General features: G+C 65.0%; 1 protein-coding gene across 1 annotated transcript; it reads right to left on the reverse strand.

Annotated features, from left to right (window-relative positions):
* Positions 1 to 1,485: 1,485 nt before the first annotated feature.
* On the reverse strand, positions 1,486 to 17,698 carry CD5 (CD5 molecule). Its single transcript, XM_036295873.1, has 11 exons — positions 17,562 to 17,698; positions 11,618 to 11,656; positions 9,275 to 9,580; positions 8,819 to 8,881; positions 8,227 to 8,571; positions 6,182 to 6,481; positions 5,434 to 5,559; positions 4,663 to 4,716; positions 2,955 to 3,077; positions 2,285 to 2,376; positions 1,486 to 1,955 (listed from the first exon to the last, which is right to left on the reverse strand). Exons 1-10 carry the CDS (start codon positions 17,611 to 17,613, stop codon positions 2,288 to 2,290), a joined length of 1,497 nt encoding a protein of 498 aa, XP_036151766.1. The 5' UTR covers positions 17,614 to 17,698; the 3' UTR covers positions 1,486 to 1,955; positions 2,285 to 2,287.
* Between the last annotated feature and the right edge of the window lie 1,246 nt (positions 17,699 to 18,944).

Raw genomic sequence — 18,944 nt, forward strand, 5'->3', positions numbered from 1 at the left:
AGCACCCCGCCCCAGCCTGCAGCTGCCTGGTCCTCGGATGATAGCTGGGATGTGCGAGGCCTCCCCTGCTGGGCTGGCGGCACCTGCTGGTGGCCTGTCCAGGAGCCCCCTGGGTCTCTCTTCCGTCCAGTTTCTCGCTGGGATGGAGGGGCCTCGGGCTGAGGAGGCGGGTGGTCCCTGCCATGCCCCCCCCCCAAGCGCCCCTGAGTTCAGCCAGTTACCACGAGGCCTTTCCATGGGAAGGGTGGCTTCCGGGGGCTCCCCTTCTTCCCTGCAAGGTGGCGGGGGCGGGCAGGCTGCTGTGGCCTCCCGGATGCGCAGTCACCTCTGCTGAAAGCAGGGCTGTGTGGCTGCGTGAAGTCTCAGTGTGCCTGTCTCGGGTCCTCTCAGCAGCCCTATGACCCCCCCCCCCCCATTTTAAACAAGGGCAGTGGTTCAGTGATGTGGGCGCACAGTCTGGGGGTGCGGGCGGGACTGGCACCAGCTCTGGCCAGCCGCAGGGGCCCCTGCCATGCCCTGTGGTACCACAGCCCCAGGGGTCCGAGCCCACGGTGGAGACCCCCTGGGCCCCAGCAGATGTCCCCGCCTTTGCTTCCTGGACTGCGGCCTGGCCTTGCAAATGCCCGGGCAGAGCACCAGGACACCAGGGGGACCAGGACAGCCCGGCCTTGTGGGAGAGCTGGACACCTCGAGGGGCACCCTCGGGTCACTTGCTCTGGGTGGGTCCGGGGCGGGGCGGGGCGCAGAGGAGAAGCGCCGCTTTCTGAGACGGGACTTGGGCCGGAGCTGCTGCCCCTGGTCACGCGGCGAGTGGCTCCGCTCTGCCCTCGCTCTCCTCCCGGGGCCTAGCTCTCTGCAGGCCCTCCCCACCCGCACACACCACGGGGACCACGGTGTCCTCCGCCAGATCCCCCGGGGCCTCCTCTGGCCTCTGGCCTCTGGCCTCTGGCCGTGGAGTGGGCTGCCGGGAGGGACCCTAAGTGTCAAGTTCAGAGCCTCGGAGGGGCTCCCAGCTGAGTGAGCAAGGACACGGCCGAGCGAGCTGGTGCGGGGCCACCGGGTGCCGTGGCTGTGGGGTCCCTCCCAGCCGCCACGCCCAGCCCCGAGGCCCGACCGCGTGAAGCCAGACTTGCTGGGGACTCAGGGCTGTCCTTCCGGGTCCTCGGTTTCCCTGACTCACACGAGGAGAAAGTGCTAGAATCCGGTGCACGCGCGCCTGCCTCTGGGGTCAGGTGGAAGCGCAGTTTAGGGGATACGGGGCGCGCTGCCCCTCTGGCTGAGGCGCCCTGCTCTGTCGGGCAGTGGCTGCGAGGCAGGAGTGGACTCAGAGGCACCAGGTCACCTGCCGAGGCTGCCGGCATCCTTTAGGGCCGAGGAGCCGCTGGGAGCGCTCCCTGGCGATTGGCATCCTCCTGACCCAGGCTGGGGGCTGTGGGCTGGAGGTTGGGGGTTGGGGGTGGGGGGTGGGGGCTGGGGGCTGCCGCCTGGTCCTGCTACTCTGTCTGGGTCGGGGGGATCTCTGACCACGAGGGCTGCTCGCCCCGCGGGTGTCCCCGCCCTGGGGCATCCCGGGGGGACAGAGAGAACTCTGGACCGAGGAGCCGGGCGCTCAATCCTCAGGAAGCAGGAAAGCCGTTATTTACAAAGAACATATTAAATACACTGGAGACCTCGGCTCCCACCCCTGCCCCGTGTGCGCTTCTGTCAGTCCTCCCTGGGCCCCCGTGTGAGGAGAGAGCTCCCCACAGACGAGGTGGGGTTCCCACACCCGCCCCCGTCTCTGCTTGGAGGGGCTGCTTGTCTGCGGGCAGCCAGCTGTTCTGCGGGCTTCGCTGCGGCTCCTGCGGGAGGGCAGGGCTGGGTGTGGGGAGGCCCTTGCCCTCGGCTGTGTTTCCAAGCGGCAGATGCGGCGCTCTCAGGACCCGGCTGGCTCCCGTTCGCTCCGGGTCCCTGGTCTGTGGGTGAGAAGGACGGTCAGAGGCGGGACCCCCCCCTGGAGATGGCTCAGCATCAGGGTCCGGGCGGCCCCCTGTCAGGCAGCCCTGGAGGGCTAAGCCCATCAGGCAGCCCCCAAGGCTCGTCCGGGGGCTCCCGGACGGAGGGAGGGAGGGCGGGCGGGCGATTCACCGCTCTGACCGCGGATCAGCTCCCGCACACCCTCGATGCTCATTCTTTCCCTTGAGGCGAGTCAAGGCCGTGGCGCGCCCCGCAATGGGCGGGCAGGAGGCAGGAGCCGGCGCTCTGCTTATCCCAGGGTGGGGGCTCCCGGGTGCGGCGGCCTCACCTGTCACAGCCGCTGAGCCCCGTGCAGGTCGTAGTCGCTGTCGGAGGAGTTATCGGGCTGGGCGGACACGCGGCGCAGGGCCCCCTCGAGAGCTGCGGGCAGAAGGAGGCCACCGCGGGGCTGACCCACCAGCTACGCCGACCGAGCCTCCCGGAGCCCAGAGCCCCCCAAAACCCAGAGCTTCCCAGAGCCCCTCAAAGCCCTTCAGAACTCAGAGCCCAAAACCCCCCAGAGTCCCCCCCAGAGCCCAGAGCCTTCCCCAGCCCAGAGCCCCCCCAGCCCAGCACCCCCCTAAGCCCAGAGCCCCCTGAGCCCAGCGCCGCGGGTGTGGAAAATCAGAGGGGCCTGGGGCTGGTGGCTGGCAGCCCTGGATCTGTTTTAATCAAATCATCCGAACGTTCACTAATGACGCTGAACTCAGGGTTCCCACTGAACTCAGGGCTCGCTGGGCTTTGTGGTCAGGGAGCTGTCAGTACGGGGCTCCCGCGGCCGCAGTGGCTCTCTGAGGCCCGCCGAGGAACGGCTGTGGGCACGGCCTGGGCCATGGCCTTCTCTCCGGCTGAGTGGCCTGTTGGATCCCTCCACCCCCTGCTGCGAGCACTGGGCAGGCCGGCACCCCTCTCCCCAGGCGCCTCCCCTTTGGGCCCCTGCATCCCTCCCCGGTGCTCACCTGGGTACGCGGAGAGCTGGGAGTTCCTGGGGGGCTGGCTGTACTCGTTCTCCAGGTGCGCGGCTGTGGGGTTCTCAACCTGCGACCGGCGGACAGTCGTCCCGTGATCTCGATGGAAAGACACTGAGCAGATGATGCAGAGACAGCGCCATTACTCCTCCCCCTCCCCACCTCCCCCCCTCCCCCTCCTCCCCCTCCTCCTCCTCCCCTTCCTCCTTCTCCCCTTCCTCCTCCCCTTCCTCCTCCTCCTCCTCCTCCCCTTCCTCCTCCCTTCCTCCTCTCCTCCTCCTCCCCTTCCTCCTCCTCCTCCTCTTCCTCCTCCACCTCCTCCTCCTCCTCCTCCCCTTCCTCCTCCTCCCCTTCCTCCCCTCCTCCTCCCCCCCTTCCTCCTCCTCCCCTTCCTCCTCCCTCCCTCCTCCTCCTCCTCCTCCCCTTCCTCTTCCTCCCTCCTCCCCTCCTCCTCCTCCCCTTCCTCCTCCTCCCCTTCCTCCTCCCCTTCCTCCTCCTCCTCCTCCTCCCCTTCCTCCTCCTCCCCTTCCTCCCTCCTCCTCCTCCCTTCCTCCTCCTCCCCTTCCTCCTCCCCTTCCTCCTCCTCCTCCTCCTCCTCCTCCTCCTCCTCCTCCTCCTCCTCCCAACAGGCCCAGAGCTTTAATTTCCTGCTCCCTTGGGGGGGGGGGGCTGCAAGGGCACCCACAGCTCCTCTAGCACCCCCTCTCCTCCTTTCTTCTTGGACGGGCTCATACTAGCCACGCTCAGACTTAGAGCAGCTTTGGGTTGGCCAGCAAGCTGATGGGCGGGTTGGGCCTTCCGTGGTCTGTTAGTCAGTCACCAGACACGGGTTAAACAGGGAATTGGATGTACCCCTCCCCCCGCCCCCCAGAGCTGAGGGCCTTTGTTGATAAAAAAGACTTGGCAATACAGAGCCTTCCTGAAGGATCTGGCTCTGGACAAAGGGGGGAGCCTGTGGCAGGGAGGGAGGAGGGGGGCTGTGGTGCCCCCATGAGGGGGCCTGGCTGTGGCTACAGGGAGAGAAGACGCAGGCCAGGCCGGTGGGAGGCGGGCTGCCTCATCCGACGTTGACCACTGGCCTTTGGAAGGCCCGTGAGACACCGCATGGTAACACGAGCCTGAACAGCCCGCTTCCTGTGCCCCGCTTTGAGATGGACAAAGCAAAATGCCGGAAAGGTTCTGCTAGTCCTGGAGTAAAGAACTGTGTCTGGCCCGGCCCGCGTGGCTCAGTGGCTGAGCGGCAACCTATGAACCTGGAGGTCAGGGTTCGATTCCCAGTCAGAGCACGTGCCCGGGTTTCAGGCTTCATCCCCCGTGTGGGGTGTGCAGGAGGCAGCCGGTCCATGATTCTCTCTCATCACTGATGTTTCTCTCTCTCTCTCCCCCTCTCCCTTCCTCTCTGAAATCAATAAAAAACTATATATATTTTTAAAAAGAACCAGTGTTATATATAAAAACAAAGGAACTGTGTCTGGGTTTGCCCAGCTCCCGGATCCCCATGTCGATGTGATCATGGAGCCCCCCTTCTGAGTACCCCCTGCCAATCCCCGTGGGCACAGTCACTCCTTAACGAGTGCCGCGGGGGTCAGAGCCCGGCTGCACCTGCCCTCAGCAGTGGGCCCCATCCCTGCCTCCAGGTTCCTGCAGAGCCCGGGGGCACCGGTCGGGCTGAGGGAGGCCCTGCCTCCCCCACACTTACTGCTCTGGTTCATCCCGGTCGGGCCAATCCACTGGCGCTGCTTCTTCTGTCGGACTGGGCGGCAGACGGAAAGGCATGTCAGGTGGGGGCAGGGATGTGGGGGGAGGAGGCGGGTGCAGCTGAAGGGGGCACTGCTGGACGCAACCCCCTGGGGATCTTTGGGGGCCTCGGATTTCTGACTCGCTGGGGAGGAAACCACTCATCTCACGCTAGAGGCGCTGGTTGCCCAGACAACCGGTTAGAGCCAGAAAGAAGACCTGGGAGGGCGGGAGGGACCTGCCAGGCCTGCCGCCTGGAGCCTGCCCTTCGCAGCCCTCTAACCTCAGTCCTGTCTTTGAGTGAGTTTCTCCTGCGTCTGCAAGACAACGGCCTGTGGTATATAGTCCAAATGGGGGGCAGTCACCCATTTGGTGGATGGGGAAACTGAGGCTCAGAGAGGAAGTGGCTGAGTCACCATTGTGCATACTGGTAGGGGTGGCCTGGGGCATGTGTCTCCTGAGGTCAGCGGTCGTGCAGACGATGCACGACCCTCTGGGCCTGTCACCGTCTAAAGAATGGCCACACCCTCCCTTGGGCCGCGAGTGGGTCTCAGCTGGGCCCCCACATGGGTGAATGAGCAACTGCAACGTTCCTGACTTCCTGTTTCTGTTACTTTGGGTAGAAAAGGGCCAGTGCAAGGGAGAAAGGGGGGCAGCGGGCAATGCAGAGGTGGGACCCTCCACGTCCCCCCACACAGGGCCTTGAGGGGGCGCCGGGGGCACCTGCACCTACATTTCTTCACCAGCTTCTTGTAGGCGAGAGGCCCGCACATGACCAGCAGCACAGCCAGCAGCACCAGGGCCAGGATGATGCTCATCACGGTGCCGGTGCTCGGGCCTGCCGGGTTGGGGTCCTGGCCTGGGGGGGCAGGGGCAGAGGAGTCAGGACGGCCCGCCCCTCGCTATCAAACCTGTCCTCTCGGAGGGCAGCTGCGGACTGGCTTCTCCCAGGGAGTCTCCGGCTCGTGCGGACGGCCGGGGTCCATCTGGCCGCCTCTCCGGTGTCTCGGGGATTCTGGCTACACATTCACCCATCGACCTTCTGTCTCCTAACAGCTGACCACCCCGCTGCCACTGGCCGCCTTTGCAATCAACTGTTTCGCTTCCTACCATTCGCCAGCTACGAGTATCGCCTTGCCATCATACGCGGCCCAGTACATGGTCATCTACCAACAGCCGATTCTCTCTTTAACGTGTTACCCGGTTACTGTTAGTGCAGCAAATGTGTTCCCCTCTGTCCCTTGCTTGACTGTCTTCCCTCCTGGGAGAGTAGAAGATAGGATGGAGCTGGCATTCATCGGCTGCCTAACAACACAGGCTGGTCCTTCTTCATGGCTCATTGCGTCTGAGCACGCCTGCCCCCTCTGCCCCCATTTGCCATCTCCTTTTTGGGGGGCCTGTTCTTCGGAAATGTGCTCCTGACTGGGCCCTAGAGGGGACCCCAGGCCTGCCCTCCGCCCGCCGGGCTGTGGCCAACTCACAGGTGAGGAACACCCGCTTGCAGTGGGCTCGCCGCTCCTGCAGCTGGTGGCACTGGGACAGCTTCTCCCCGAAGCAGACCAGCCCCCGCGTGTCCTTCTCGCCGGCCTCCAGCACCTGGTAGGAGCTGACCGGCCCGCACTGCTGCTCCTGGCACACCTCTGCCCACCGCGCCGCGCTCTTGGCCGAGGGGCTGTGGCACAGGGCTTCCCACTGCCGGCCCTGGCCCTGGCGCACCTCCACGGAGCCCGCGCACACGCCGCTGCCCCCCACCAGGCGGCTCTGCACCTGGGGCTGGAAATCTGGGGGAGGAAGCAACGGAGGTGAGGTGGCAGCTTTGCAGGGAACCCCTGGCCCGAGCCCGCAGGCCGGCCGCTGGGGGCTCATGCTGCCGGCAGAGTGGGGCCACCTCGCAGGGGGTGGGGCATCCTGTGGGACGACCTTCCTCTGTCCTTCCCTGCGCCTGGCGTCCTCTCTGGCAGCTGCCAGCAGCTGGCCCCTGCCCACGTGGCGCTGAGGGGAGAGCAGGGGGTGGTGGACATGTCCTCTCATTCTCCTCTGCTCCTTGGGAGGCGGCAGGGCTTTTCAGAAAGGGAAACTGAGTCTGGGCCTGGGAAGTGCCTCCTGCTCCGAGTCCTGGCCGATCGCAGGTGGGACAGAAGCCAGGAATGCGGACCTTCCTGCTGGCTGGTCAGGGTCCCCACTGCTCCGTTTGGAGAAGCTGTGATCCAACCAGCTTTGGCCAGTTTCCATGGCAACACCTGCCTTCAACGCCCTAGTACATCTCCCACTTACAACAACTGTCAAAGGCCAGGCCCCTGGGGTGGTTGGCAGGTTGCCGCCTGCAGGGGGCTGCGGGAGGGGGGTGGGGGTGGGGTGGATGCTGAGACCCTCGGGGGCTGCTTGCGCCTGGAGGGGCAGCTTTGGCTCATTCTCACCAGGCGCCCAATGGGCGGGGGCGCCGTGTGCAGGGGAGCCCCGGGCCCAGGGCCATGCTTTCCAGCTTCGTGCCCTCGAACCCCGGGCCCTGCTGATGCAGACCCGAGGCTGCAGGGCGGGCGGGCCTGGGAGTCTGCCTTTCTAAGCAGCCCTCCCCATGACGCCACACTCTGAGGAGCCGAGGCTTAGCCCGCAGGCTCTGGAGCGACCCTGCTCAGTGGCAGTCGCAGCCAGGCGCTGACATTGGGCAGGAACTGGAGCCTCTCTGAGCCCCAGCCTCCTCGTTCGTAAAGTGGGGAGAACAGTAGCACCACCTCCCAAAGCTGTGGTGAGAAGAAAGCGCCTGGCCCCGCCCCGGACCCGCCCCTCCCATCCCTGACCCCGCCTCCCCCTGCCCCCCATCCCTGGCCCCGCCCTTCCCATCCCTGGCCCCCCCCCCTCCCATCCCTGGCCCCGCCCCTGGCCCTTGGACTCCGCCCCACCCTCCCTCCGACAGCAGCCCCCGCCTCCCCGCAGGCCAGGACCTTTCTTCCCTGTTTTGAGCTGTGTCTCCTTCCCCTCCGTTTTCACTGACCCTGGTGTGGGGGACCCACGGACCAGCCTCATCGGCCACCGTCCCTCGACCACACCGGCTCCGCGGGAGGCCCTCCAGGGACGGCTCTGCACTCTCTGCCTGCGGTTCCCCGGGCCTCCTGCTCCCACCATCGCTGCAACCTCGTCGTGTCTGGGGCTTACAAACTCCCCTCCCGTGAGCTTGTCCTGCTCCGGTCCCGGCACGGCCATGCTTCCCGCCTAGAACCTTCTCTCCTTGGCTCCACCGCGCTCCTCTCCTCCTTCAAAACCCTCCAGGAGACCCTGCCTCCTCCTGCAGGCCCCGCGGGCCGCCTCCGTGTGCCATCGGGCGGCCAGGCTTTTTGCTTTGCTTTGCTTTGCTTTGCAGAGATTCCCACGGCCGGGCTGTGACTGCTCCTCCTGCCCCCCCCCGCCCCTCCACCGCCCTCTCCCTCCCCCCTGTTCTCCATAGTGCCCTGTGCTACCCGCGGGGTTTCGGGATGGGTGCTGCCTGACCGTCCGGGGATGCCCGTGGGTCCGGCCCCGGCGCACTCACCAGAGCAGACGAGGGCGAGGGCCCGGCTGCCCTCCCAGGGCCGGGCCCTCCGGAAGCACTGCTCCAGGGAGGCACAGCTGGCGTTCTGGGCCCTCCATCGGATGGGCAGCGGCCGGCGCGCCCCTGGGGCCGGGGTCTCCTCGGCCTCGGCCTCGGCCTCGGCCTCCGGCAGGTGTTTCAGGAAGGAGCCACACTGGAGGGCCTCGCAGATGCGGTCCCCCAGGGCCTCGGTGCTGTCCTGGTCCTCGTAGCCCACGGCGCCGCCCAGGTGGCCGCTGTAGAATTCCACCACGCCCGCACACCGCAGGCCCCCGGGCCCTGGCACCAGCTGCAGCCGGGGAGGAGCTGGGGGAAGGGAGAGGGGTGCGTCTGAGCACCCACGGCCTCCAGCAGTGGGCCCTCCTTGCTCCTGGATCCTTGGCCCCAACACAGGGACAAATGAATGACTGGCCGATGGCCCTGGGAAGTGGTGAGGTCCCGAATGTTCCACTAGAACGCTTCCTGTCCGCCAGAGATCGCACTTAACTGGGCCTCCCCCGTGTTTAATCGCTAAATCCGACACCCTTCCCCCAGGGGCCTCAGAACCTCTTACCTGCGGGCTCTGGAGTGGTTGTGGGCAGAGGCCTTGTGGGAGGAGGGGTCGTCTTCAGTGGTTCTGCAATGAGACACCTGGTGAGGGAGGGGCAAAGGGGGGGGGGAGAAGGTCTGGGAGGCGGGAAGAGGGGGTGTGGAGGCGCTGAGGGCAGCAGGCAGTGGTGAGAAGGACCTGGAACGCATGATGCAAATACCACCTGCCCCACACGTTGTCTCTCAGTCTCCCCTGAGTGGGCGGTACCAGCCCATTTTACAGTTGGGAAAATGGAGGTTAGGAGGAGACAATGAAGTTAGCAAGTCCTCAACCTTTTCCATCCTATTGGACAGGAGCCAGAATCCCTCGCCTTCCCCTTCCAGGTCCCCACCGGACCCCCTTCCACCGGCCTTTTGGGGGCCACAGATCACAGGCCCTGGGCGGCCTCTGCAGGGCGGTGCCCAGGCCAAGGGAACCCACCTAAGCAGATCAGGCTCAGGGGCTCCGCCTGGCGGGCGTCGCTGGCGTTGCAGTGGGAGAGGGAGCCCGGCATTCCGTGGCAGGTGACGTGGTTCCGGGGGCTGCTGAAGGAAGGGACCGGGCCGAGGAGCAAGGCTTCCCTGCACTTCATTTTCTGGCAGAGCGGGGAGGCAACGCTGGGGTGCCACTGGAGGCCCGGGCTCCGGCCCCAGCTCCGGCTGTCCACTGTGTGCCACCGGCCATCGAAGAGGACCTCTATCTGGCCCTGGCACTGCGAGCTGGAGCCCCGGAGGTTCACCGGGAACTCTAGGGGTCAAAGAGATGGGGGCGGGTCAGTCTGGGAAGGGCCCCTCACTGCCCCACTGTCCCGCTCTCCGCCCAGGCTCCCCCACCCAGCCAGGCTCCTGCCCCACGGGCTGCCTGCCGGGCTCCTGCCCCACGTCCTTTGGGGCACTGCAGGGACCCCCCAAACTCAGGCTGAAGCTGGCCCAGGAGGGTGGGGTGCAGACCTCTGAGCCAAGGGTGACTTGGACCAGTGGGCAGGGTGCTGGGCGGCCAGGCCCGCGGAATCGCCCGCTCTGGGAACGCCTGTCTCCACGGACCCGAGAGAGGCCGGGCGCCCTCTTCTCTTTCTCTCTCTCGAGCTTTTAAATCAATTTTATTGAGGTGCGACTTACATACCGTGAAACGCACTCATTGGAAAGGGCACTTGCTCTGTGGCGTTAGGCAAATGCGTACGTGCCCGTCACCACCCGCCCTAGAATAGAGCATTTCCATGGCCAGATCAGCCCCGGGCAACCACCGACCCGCTTTCTGTCACTAACGATCAGCCTGGCCGGTTCTAAAATGTCGGAAGTGGGGTCATTGGCGTGTGTGTCCTCTGGCCTTTCCCGCCTGGCTGCCTCACGCGGGTGTCTAAGGTACTGCTGCGTGTAGCTGGCTCGTCCTTGGCGTTGGGCGCCGTGTGGCGAGGCCACAGCTTGCGTATCCCTTTGCCATTTGGGTGGCTTCCAGGTTTGGGCTATTGTGAGCATCCTGTACCCATCTTGTCTCTTTGTGGGCACAGGTCCCCCTTCTCCCGGGGAACAGCTGGGCGCGGAGCTGCCGGGTCATAGGCAGGGACACGCTTGTGTGGTTTCTGGACACGGTGAGGACACACGCTTGCATTTGCGTAATGAGACTCAGGAAAGCGTGGCAAGGAAGGCATGCGCGTGGGGCCTGCTCGGGTGTGAGGGTGGGAAGAGCGGGCGTTCGGGGTCAGAGAGGGAGAGGAGGGTCTTCCCTGTCGCTCTCTCCTAGGTGTGAGGGTGTGAGGTCGTGAAAAGGTCGTCCGTGTGAGTCTGACCACCGGGAGCTCTCCCTGGCCAGGAATTGCTGGCCGGGCTGCCTTTCTCTGCCCACAAATGAGGGCCCCCGGGCCCCAGAGCACGGGGCTGGGGCTGGCCCAGGCCGCGTGGCTCATTAGAGGCGAAGGGGGCTCGTCCCACGGCTGATGTCGGCACGGCACAGCGCGCTGGCCTCCCGAGGCCGGGCCAGGGAGGGGATTTCCCCCCCGTTTTGCAGGTGGGGAAACGGGCTCAGAGAGGCCAAACAACTTGCTGGAGCTTGGAGCTGGGAGGCCATGGCGTGCTTCCAGGGCCCAGTCCAGGGCCCGCCCAGGCTCCTGTGGCCCCCCGTTCCCACGGTGGCTCCCTCCGGCCACATTCCTCCTAAAGTGCATCCAACATGATGCTACCTCAGGAAATGCGCCAGAGAGAGGCCTGAGGGACACGAGCCTGGCAACTGGTGAGTTAAAAAAAAGTTCAAGTGGGCTCTTTGCTGCAGGCCTTCTCAGAGCCTTTGCTAGGCCCGGGGCACGGTCCGTCTCCAGCAGGCCGAGGGCGGTTGCCTCCCCTGTGTGGGAATCACCAGCCTCCAGGACTAGAGGCAGGACCGTCGGCGCACTGTACAGTCTGGGGTAGCCCGGCCCTGCAGCCTCAGTTGCAAATGTCTTAGACCAGGAAGCAGCTGGCAGGACGGGGCGGGAAACGGGACTTCGCAAGGTGCCTTATGGGTATGTTTTCTGTGCACGTGAGTGAGTCATGATAATAATTATCCTGAGAACGAGCATGTGTGGTGCGTTATAGCCATGGGGCATCCGTGTGCAGGTGGGCATGTTACGTGTGTGTGTGTGTGCGTGCGTGTGTAGGGGACTCTCTCTCTCTCTCTCATTCTCTGGGGGGGGGGGGGGCGTTCACCCTGGCGGAGGCGCTGATTTCTTAATTGGCAGGACCCCCGACAGTCAGATAGACGCACAGCCCTGCTCCCCTCCCCCGCCGCCCAGGCCCGGCGGCTCTTCCTTACCTGGTTCCGGCCAGGGGGACGCTCCGAGGCAGGCGGTGACTGCAGGGAGGAGAGAGGAGTCAGGAAGGGAAGCTGCCTCCGCTCCCGTGGCCGCCGTCTGAGCAGTGGCCGAGGCGCAAGGCTTTGCCTGCGGCCTGGGGGGCCCCTCAGTGGCCATGAAACCCATTCAGTGGTTGCAACCATCACTTCCTTTCTTGTCCTAAAACTTTGCTTTGTAAATGGACGTGCAGTGAAATTGATTTTTCTTCAGCGCACAAGCCCGTGAATGTCAACCCCCTGTAGGTCAGTGTGGTCAGCAGCACGGCCGAGGCCTACGGCAGTCTCATCGCCCCCCCCGCCCCCCCGCCCCCACTCTCTCTGTGCAGCGATGAGCATGTCGCAAGCATCGATTTCTTTAAAAATCAGATGGACTGGAAGAGGGGCCGCCAGAATGCACTGCACGCCTTGAGGGCGAGGACCGTGCTTGTGCCTTAGGTTGCAAAGCAAAAATGACCTGTATGTTGCTTCCAATCAAAACAGCTTAACCTCCACAATCCTAGGGAACCGGGAATGAGCCCGCAAGTGAGTCTGAGACGGGGTTGCTCTGCCTAGTGTCCCCCCGCAGGACACGGGCAGCACTGTCTCTCTCGGGCTCCTGGCTCCAGCGGGGACAGCGAGGCTCAGACTCGGAGGGAAAGGGACCTGCCCGAGGTGCGCAGCCCGTTGGCGAGGGAGCCGGGCCCACAGCCCCTGCACCAGGCCGGCCGGGAACGGCCTTCCCGCGGCACGGCTCCTGCCTGGCGGGCGAGAGTTCACCATGGAAACCCTGGCAGCCCCGGGCTGTGGGGCCGGCATCGCTGTACCCAGAGAGGACACTGGCCGCCTGGTGTCGTGTGGACTGAAGTCAGAGGGTCTATTTCCCCACACACAGGGATTCCCTCGCCCCGGCTGGTGTGGCCCAGTGGCTAGAGCGTCAGCCGGTGGACCAAAGGGTCCCAGGTTCGATTCTGGTCAAGGTGGTGGGCTCGATCCCCAGTGTGGGGCATGCAGGAGGCAGCCGATCAGTGATTCTCTCTCATCGTTGATGTTTTTATCTCTCTCTCCCTTCCTCTCTCAAATCAATAAAAATATATTTTTGAAAACAACAACAAAAAACAATGATCCCCCTCCTTGTCCAGGAACCTCTCGATTTCCAGCGAACCCCATCTGTCTGGCGGCCTGTGGGGTGTCCTGGGTCTGCTGTCTCTCGCCCTCTGAGGAGCGGCCGCCTGGAAGGTCAGGACCCCCTCTTTCTGGGTGGACCCCAGGCAGGGAGCCGCGTCCAACCCGCATCTGTGCCAGCGCTTGGGGGACCACAGGTCACGGGGCCCCGATCCTGTGTCTCCGGCCGAGTCAGATGAAGGATCAGTTTAGGATTAGGAGCTTTTTTATGTGCAAAACACGCAGAGAGTCTCACGGGGTTCCCACCAGGGGAGCGTGAGGACCGGGGCCCGCGGAGGGAGAGCAGCTTCGGGCCTCCACCTCGTTCACCGGGGCCTGTGCCAGCGGCCGGAGAGCGAGCCGACGGGGGCAGAGTGGCCTTCGCCATCTGGCTCACTGCTCTCTCCCGGTGGCCTGGTGGCTCACGGACTTCGCATGCGTCTCGTGCCCCACATATGTCCCCACTGCCCCCCTTTCTGTTCAGAGCTTCACGTGTCCTGAGGCTCGGTCACACAGGGGCTCATTCTTCCCACCCACAATCCTGTGCAGAAGCGACCAGGCTCACCCCCATTTTAAGATCAGGAAACCGAGGCTCAGAGAGGCTGAGTGGCTCGCCTGCGGTCACACAGCTCATGGCGGAGTCGAGGCAGAAAAGCCATCACCATCACTTGACAGGGCCCCCTGGGCATCTACCACACGGAGACCCCAGAGCCTGCTCGCCCTGGGGTACAGGCAGGGGAAACTGAGGCCGAGAAGAGGGAGGACTCCCACCACATCTCGCCTAGCTGTGCCCCCAGAGCGAAGGGGGTGCTGGTGCCTGGGGGAGGCCTGGGAGGCCAGCCCGAGTGGGCACATATGACGATGGTTACAGAGGAAGTGGCCACCACCGCAGCTGCCATTCAAAATGCAGACCCCAACCTCCTAATGCATTCGGCTGTGGGGCCTGAGGCCTCACTCAGTCCCTCTGAGTGTGAGTTCCCGCCAGGAGCTGTTGCCGCAGACCTGGCTGGCGGGGTCGCCCTGCGTTTACCTTCTATCGCCTGCAAAACCCCGACTCCCCAAGCGGCCGGCGGGGTTCAGCCAGGGGCTGTGTCCCCGAGAGAAGGGTGCTCAGCACCCTCTCCTGCCGCCCAGCTCAAGGGGGAAAATGTCCCCGTCCTCCCAGAGGCCCCTCGGGCTGGTGCTCACGGCCCCACTGCCAGGGTCCCCCAGGCTGGCCCGCGCCCCCCCAGGCTCGCCCTCCCTGCCCGTTTCCTCAAACATCTTCTCATGAGGCCCCGGCACCCTCCCAGGCACAGCACGGCCCCAGCGCTCCCAGCCCCACGACCCATGTTGCTCAGGACTCCGGGCTTCACCCCCCCACCCCCAGTCACTGGCCACTTCGCCTCGTGTCTGTCCCCCATCACACCCGACTGCAATGTCGGATCCACCAGGCGGGGTCCTTGTCCCCGGCACTGAGAGCGGGGCCTGGCACGTAGTGGGTGCTCAATCCACACGGTCCGAGTGCCTGACGGGCGCTGAGTGTGACGACGGGAGAGCCTCCCGAGGCAGCCATGGGCGCCCCCTGTCAGCCGAGCAGCCGAGACAGGTGCTCCTGCCCGTTGGGAGTGGCCACGCCGAAGTCAGACCCAGATCTGGGCCGCTCCAACCCCACAGGCCTTCAGCAATGTGCACACCACACACCGGCACACACAACACACAGCACAGGTACACGCAGCACGTGCACATGCACCCACATGTACACACACACACACACACACACACACACACACAGTAGGTGGTCAATCAGTGTTGCCAGGCGGAGTTGAAGTCCCTCCCTGGTCCCTATGGAGAAAACACCCCTGAACACCCCCTGGTCCCTCCGCCCCTCGCTGGGGCCCGATCCCTTGTGCCCAGTGCCCAGTGCCAGCAGGGCCACCGCTCTGCAGCCGGACAGTATGCGCGGCGGCCTGCTTGCAGCTGGAGCCCCGCGTCCTCCTCGCCTGGGATGCCCCACCCTGTGGACTGGGGCTGCCCCGTGTGAACTCGGCCACTTTTCCCTGCTGTTTCCTTGCCTGCACTTGTCATGATATTAGTGTGTATTTCGGGGCTCGTTTACTTGTGTCTTTAACGGTCTCCTCTGTCAGCCCGGGCATGGCACCAGGCCCGCGAGGGGAGGCATCCGTCCTGTTCTGCTTCGCACAGAGCTGGGCCCACAGTAAGTGCTCAGTAAACACGTGCAGGTGAGAACGTGCATGAGTAGCCTGTGCAGGAGGGTGGGCTGGGAGGAGGACGGCCAGGTCAGCATGGGGCCGGGCCCCTTCCCACCGAGTCCCACCTCACCTGTTTCTCGCTGACTCTGATAGTGGGGACAATAATGGTAATTATTATTATTATTGTTCAGACTTCTTGAGCACTTCCTCTCCTTCATGCCACATTCTTCCTAACACGCTACGCGCATCGGTTCATTTAGTCCAGGGGTCCTCAAACTACGGCCCGCGGGCCACATGCAAATACAAATATTGTATTTGTTCCCGTTTTGTTTTTTTACTTCAAAATAAGGTATGTGCAGTGTGCATAGGAATTTGTTCATAGTTTTTTTTTAAACTATAGTCCGGCCCTCCAACGGTCTGAGGGACAGTGAACTGGCCCCCTGTTTAAAAAGTTTGAGGACCCCTGATTTAGTCCTTGCAAACCCGCACGAGGCCGGGGCTGCTCCATTCCCATCTGCAGGGAGAACTGACGCTGACGGACAGGCCGAGGCCACCCAACTGGCAAGCGGCGGACCGGAGTTCGCACTGCAGCGTGCAGGCCCTTCCGCCGGTGCTGGCTTCTGGAAGCCTGGGGGCAGCGCTCAGGGCCGCCCCCCACCCATCCCAGCGGGTGAGCCCCCGGCAGGGTAGGGCTAAGGGCAGCGGCAGAGGGGAGCAGCCGTGGGAAGCCATGTCGCTGTCGCCCCAACCAGGCCACGGGCATCTGCCCCAAAGGTCCTAAGTCCCAGGCACGGCCCAGGGCTGTGGCGGCAGCTCCTCCCGGCGTGGCTCCAGGTGCCTGTGCTGGCTGCTGCGGCTCCAGCCCTGGACCTGAGCCCCAGACCCTGGTGGCTGCAAACCCACTGGTTTACGGTTGTGTCCGCAGCCATTTTCCTCCTCGCGGGAGCGGCTCTGTGGCCCTCCCTCAGAGCAGCAGTGATGGGCCGGTCGGCTTGTCGGCTCTGCCGCGCACTAGCTGCTTCGCCCTGACTTTTCTGGACCTCAGTCTTCTCCTCTGTGAAATGGGCTGGCCTACTTCAGAGGCTATGGAAAGCTTACAGAGGAAAATGGCTTTAAAGGTATTTTCTAAGCTGTGACCCACTGAGCAACAGGAATGTTTATTATCCGCCAGCACACACACACACGCACACACACACACATGCACACACACACGCGTGCACACACACCCTGGGAACCACATGCTGTGGGGTCCCAGATGGTCCCCGTCGTACTCGGGGTGAAGGCGTTGCCTCCAGTCCTAACTGTGGGCTCCTTCGGGCCGTGCCCCTGCTCCTTCCGGCCAGGACCTCCCCCCTCAATGGGATCAGGTGGGAGGGAGGCCCATGAAGCAGGACCCCCCACCCATGCCCCCTGCTCGGCAGGGTCAGAGGCCACAGGTGAAGGGCAGGTGGGGTTTAAGGGCCCGGTCTTAGGGCTCCCCGGGGCCCAGGAGGCCGCAGCAGCTCCCCAGAGGGTCCCGGGAGGCAGAGGGCCACCTCCAGACCTCCGCCGGGGACAGAGGCAGCTGTGTCTTTGCGGTTCCGTGCAGAGCCGCCACGGGAATGTGCGTGCACACGTGCCTTGTCACGCTCGGGGGACAGTAAGACGACGTTTGGAGGCACGTCTGGCCCATGAAAACACACACACATTCACGCACCTGCTCACAGCTTCTCTCAGCAGCACCACCTCCTGAGACTTCCCTCCCGTGGAAGCTGCAGGCTCCCTCCAGCTCCCACCTCCTCTCCCCGCCGCTCCTTCCAAACCCGTGAGAAGCGCTCAGACCCCGGCCAGCTCACCCCCGGCATGAACAGATGGAGATGGCGGCCGGGAGAGCCTCAGGGACCCATCCTGGGGGCACGTGCTCAGACTTAGAAGCCAGTGCCGGCCCAGATCAGGGCGGTGGTCGGAGCCAAGGAGCCCCAGCTTCCAGCCCCCTCCCCCCCTGCAAACAGGAGGTCCGGCTGTCCCCACAGTGGCCTTGGGGCGAGGGGCAGGGCTGGGTTCGGAAGCCCTTCTCTCCGCCGGGAGGAGACCCAGGCTGAGCTCCCGGCCTGGCGGCCTGGTCGGTGGGCCTGGCTGGGCCCCCGGGACTGACCCAGAGCCACCGGGGACTGAGGGTGCCTCTTGGGCACCTGCTCAGCTGCGCTCTCAGAGGCGGTCCCTGCCCTGCCTCAGCCACTCCGCCAGCATCGCCAGGACAGCCCGGAGAGGCGAGGTCCCCGAGGCGTCTGAGCCAGGGCCTGTGCACGGGCAGGGAGGCTGCGAGGGAACCCCACATTGGGGGGGGGGTGCTGCGGCTTGGTTTCCATGCTGAGAGGCGATTTAACATGGGTCTCGCCTGGAGGGTCCCATGAGGGCAGGAGAGAGCAGAGTGGGGGTCTGGGGGTGCCGCAGCAGGGGCTGGGGGCTCAGACAGGGGTCGTGATTCTCCCGAGAGGTGCGTGCGGTCCTTCGAGTCAGACCCAGGGGCGCACTGCCTCTCCCCCCGGCACCCCGAGCCCAGGGACCCTGGCGGACGCCCCCGGGGCACTCACCCAGCACCCCCAGCAGGCAGAGGGCGGCTAGCGGCATTGGCGGCGACTCCATGGGCACGGCCTCCTCCTGCCTCTGCCGCGAGCTCGGCGGTGGGTGAGGCCGTCTGCCGTGTCTGCCTCTCGGGGAGGAGGGCGGGGCGGCGTGGGCAGGGTGGGACCGGCACAGCAGCGGCCCCGCCGCCCGTGTTTGAAGTTGAACTGTCAACTTCCTCCCGGTGAAACCACCTGGCCCAATTCGCATGGCGGCCTGGCTCCTGCCAGCTTCCTGCCCGAGGTGCCAGGGCTGGGCGCCTGGGGTGTCGGGCACTTGAACCAGGTCCTCAGGGGTGTGGGACTGAGGCCTGGGCTCAGGGAATAGGTGCGATGGGGGCCACACGCACCGCCTCACAGGGTTTGGAGGTGGCACTGCCGCGTCCCGGGACTCTGGCAACCCCAGCACTTTCGCTCATCTGTTCGCTCACTCATTCAGCGCATCTGTGTCCAGGCGCAGGGCCGTGAGCTTTCCTGCCCACGGGCCGCCAGCGGCCCCTAAGCACTCACAGCCCCCCTAAGCACTCACAGCCCCCCCTAAGCACTCACAGCCCCCCTAAGCACTCACAGCCCCCCTAAGCACTCACTGCCCCCCCTAAGCACTCACTGCCCCCCCTAAGCACTCACAGCCCCCCTAAGCACTCACAGCCCCCCTAAGCACCCACAGCCCCCCTAAGCACTCACTGCCCCCCCTAAGCACTCACAGCCCCCCTAAGCACTCACAGCCCCCCTAAGCACCCACAGCCCCCCCTAAGCACTCACTGCCCCCCTAAGCACTCACAGCCCCCCTAAGCACTCACAGCCCCCCTAAGCACTCACAGCCCCCCTAAGCACCCACAGCCCCCCCTAAGCACTCACAGCCCCCCTAAGCACTCACAGCCCCCCTAAGCACCCACAGCCCCCCCTAAGCACTCACAGCCCCCCTAAGCACTCACAGCCCCCCTAAGCACCCACAGCCCCCGCTGCACCGGGAGCAGCCTCCGCGGATGCCGTGCGGCTCCATCGCTGCAGCCTGAGAGGGAGAAGAGCTGCCACTGAGCCCCCGGGGGAGCTGGGGGGCCTCCTCCGTCCTCCCAGCCTCCCTGAGAAGGGGGCGGGGTTTTCCGTGTCCCAAACGAGGAAACTGAGGCTCAGCAGGGACCCCCCTGGCCTGTAGAGTCTGAACCCACGCCCCTCCGTTCACAGCCCTGGGCACGGCCGCCGCCTCCTCCGCGAACCAAACGCAAAGAGGCTCTGCCTCCGGTCTGAGCCGAGTCTTCCTCGCCCGCGAGGCTACAGTTTCTCGTCTTTTACTTGTTTGTCCCTGGAAAACTGAAGGCAGCTCAGGGCTGGGCTGCTGTGTCCCAGGCCTCG

Source organism: Myotis myotis, unplaced genomic scaffold (assembly GCF_014108235.1).
Source record: "Myotis myotis isolate mMyoMyo1 unplaced genomic scaffold, mMyoMyo1.p scaffold_m19_p_27, whole genome shotgun sequence".
Lineage (NCBI taxonomy): Eukaryota > Metazoa > Chordata > Mammalia > Chiroptera > Vespertilionidae > Myotis > Myotis myotis.

Bases quoted from the DNA above. Each gene is read 5' to 3' on its own strand.
- CD5 (XM_036295873.1), bottom strand. From the start codon at position 17,613: ATGGAGTCGCCGCCAATGCCGCTAGCCGCCCTCTGCCTGCTGGGGGTG. The intron at 5,560-6,181 runs GTGAGTTGGCCA...CTGCCCCCCCAG, and splicing joins CAAGCGGGTGTTCCTCACCT to GCCAGGACCCCAACCCGGCA. The intron at 2,377-2,954 runs GTGAGCACCGGG...TTCTGCCCGCAG, and splicing joins CCAGCTCTCCGCGTACCCAG to CTCTCGAGGGGGCCCTGCGC.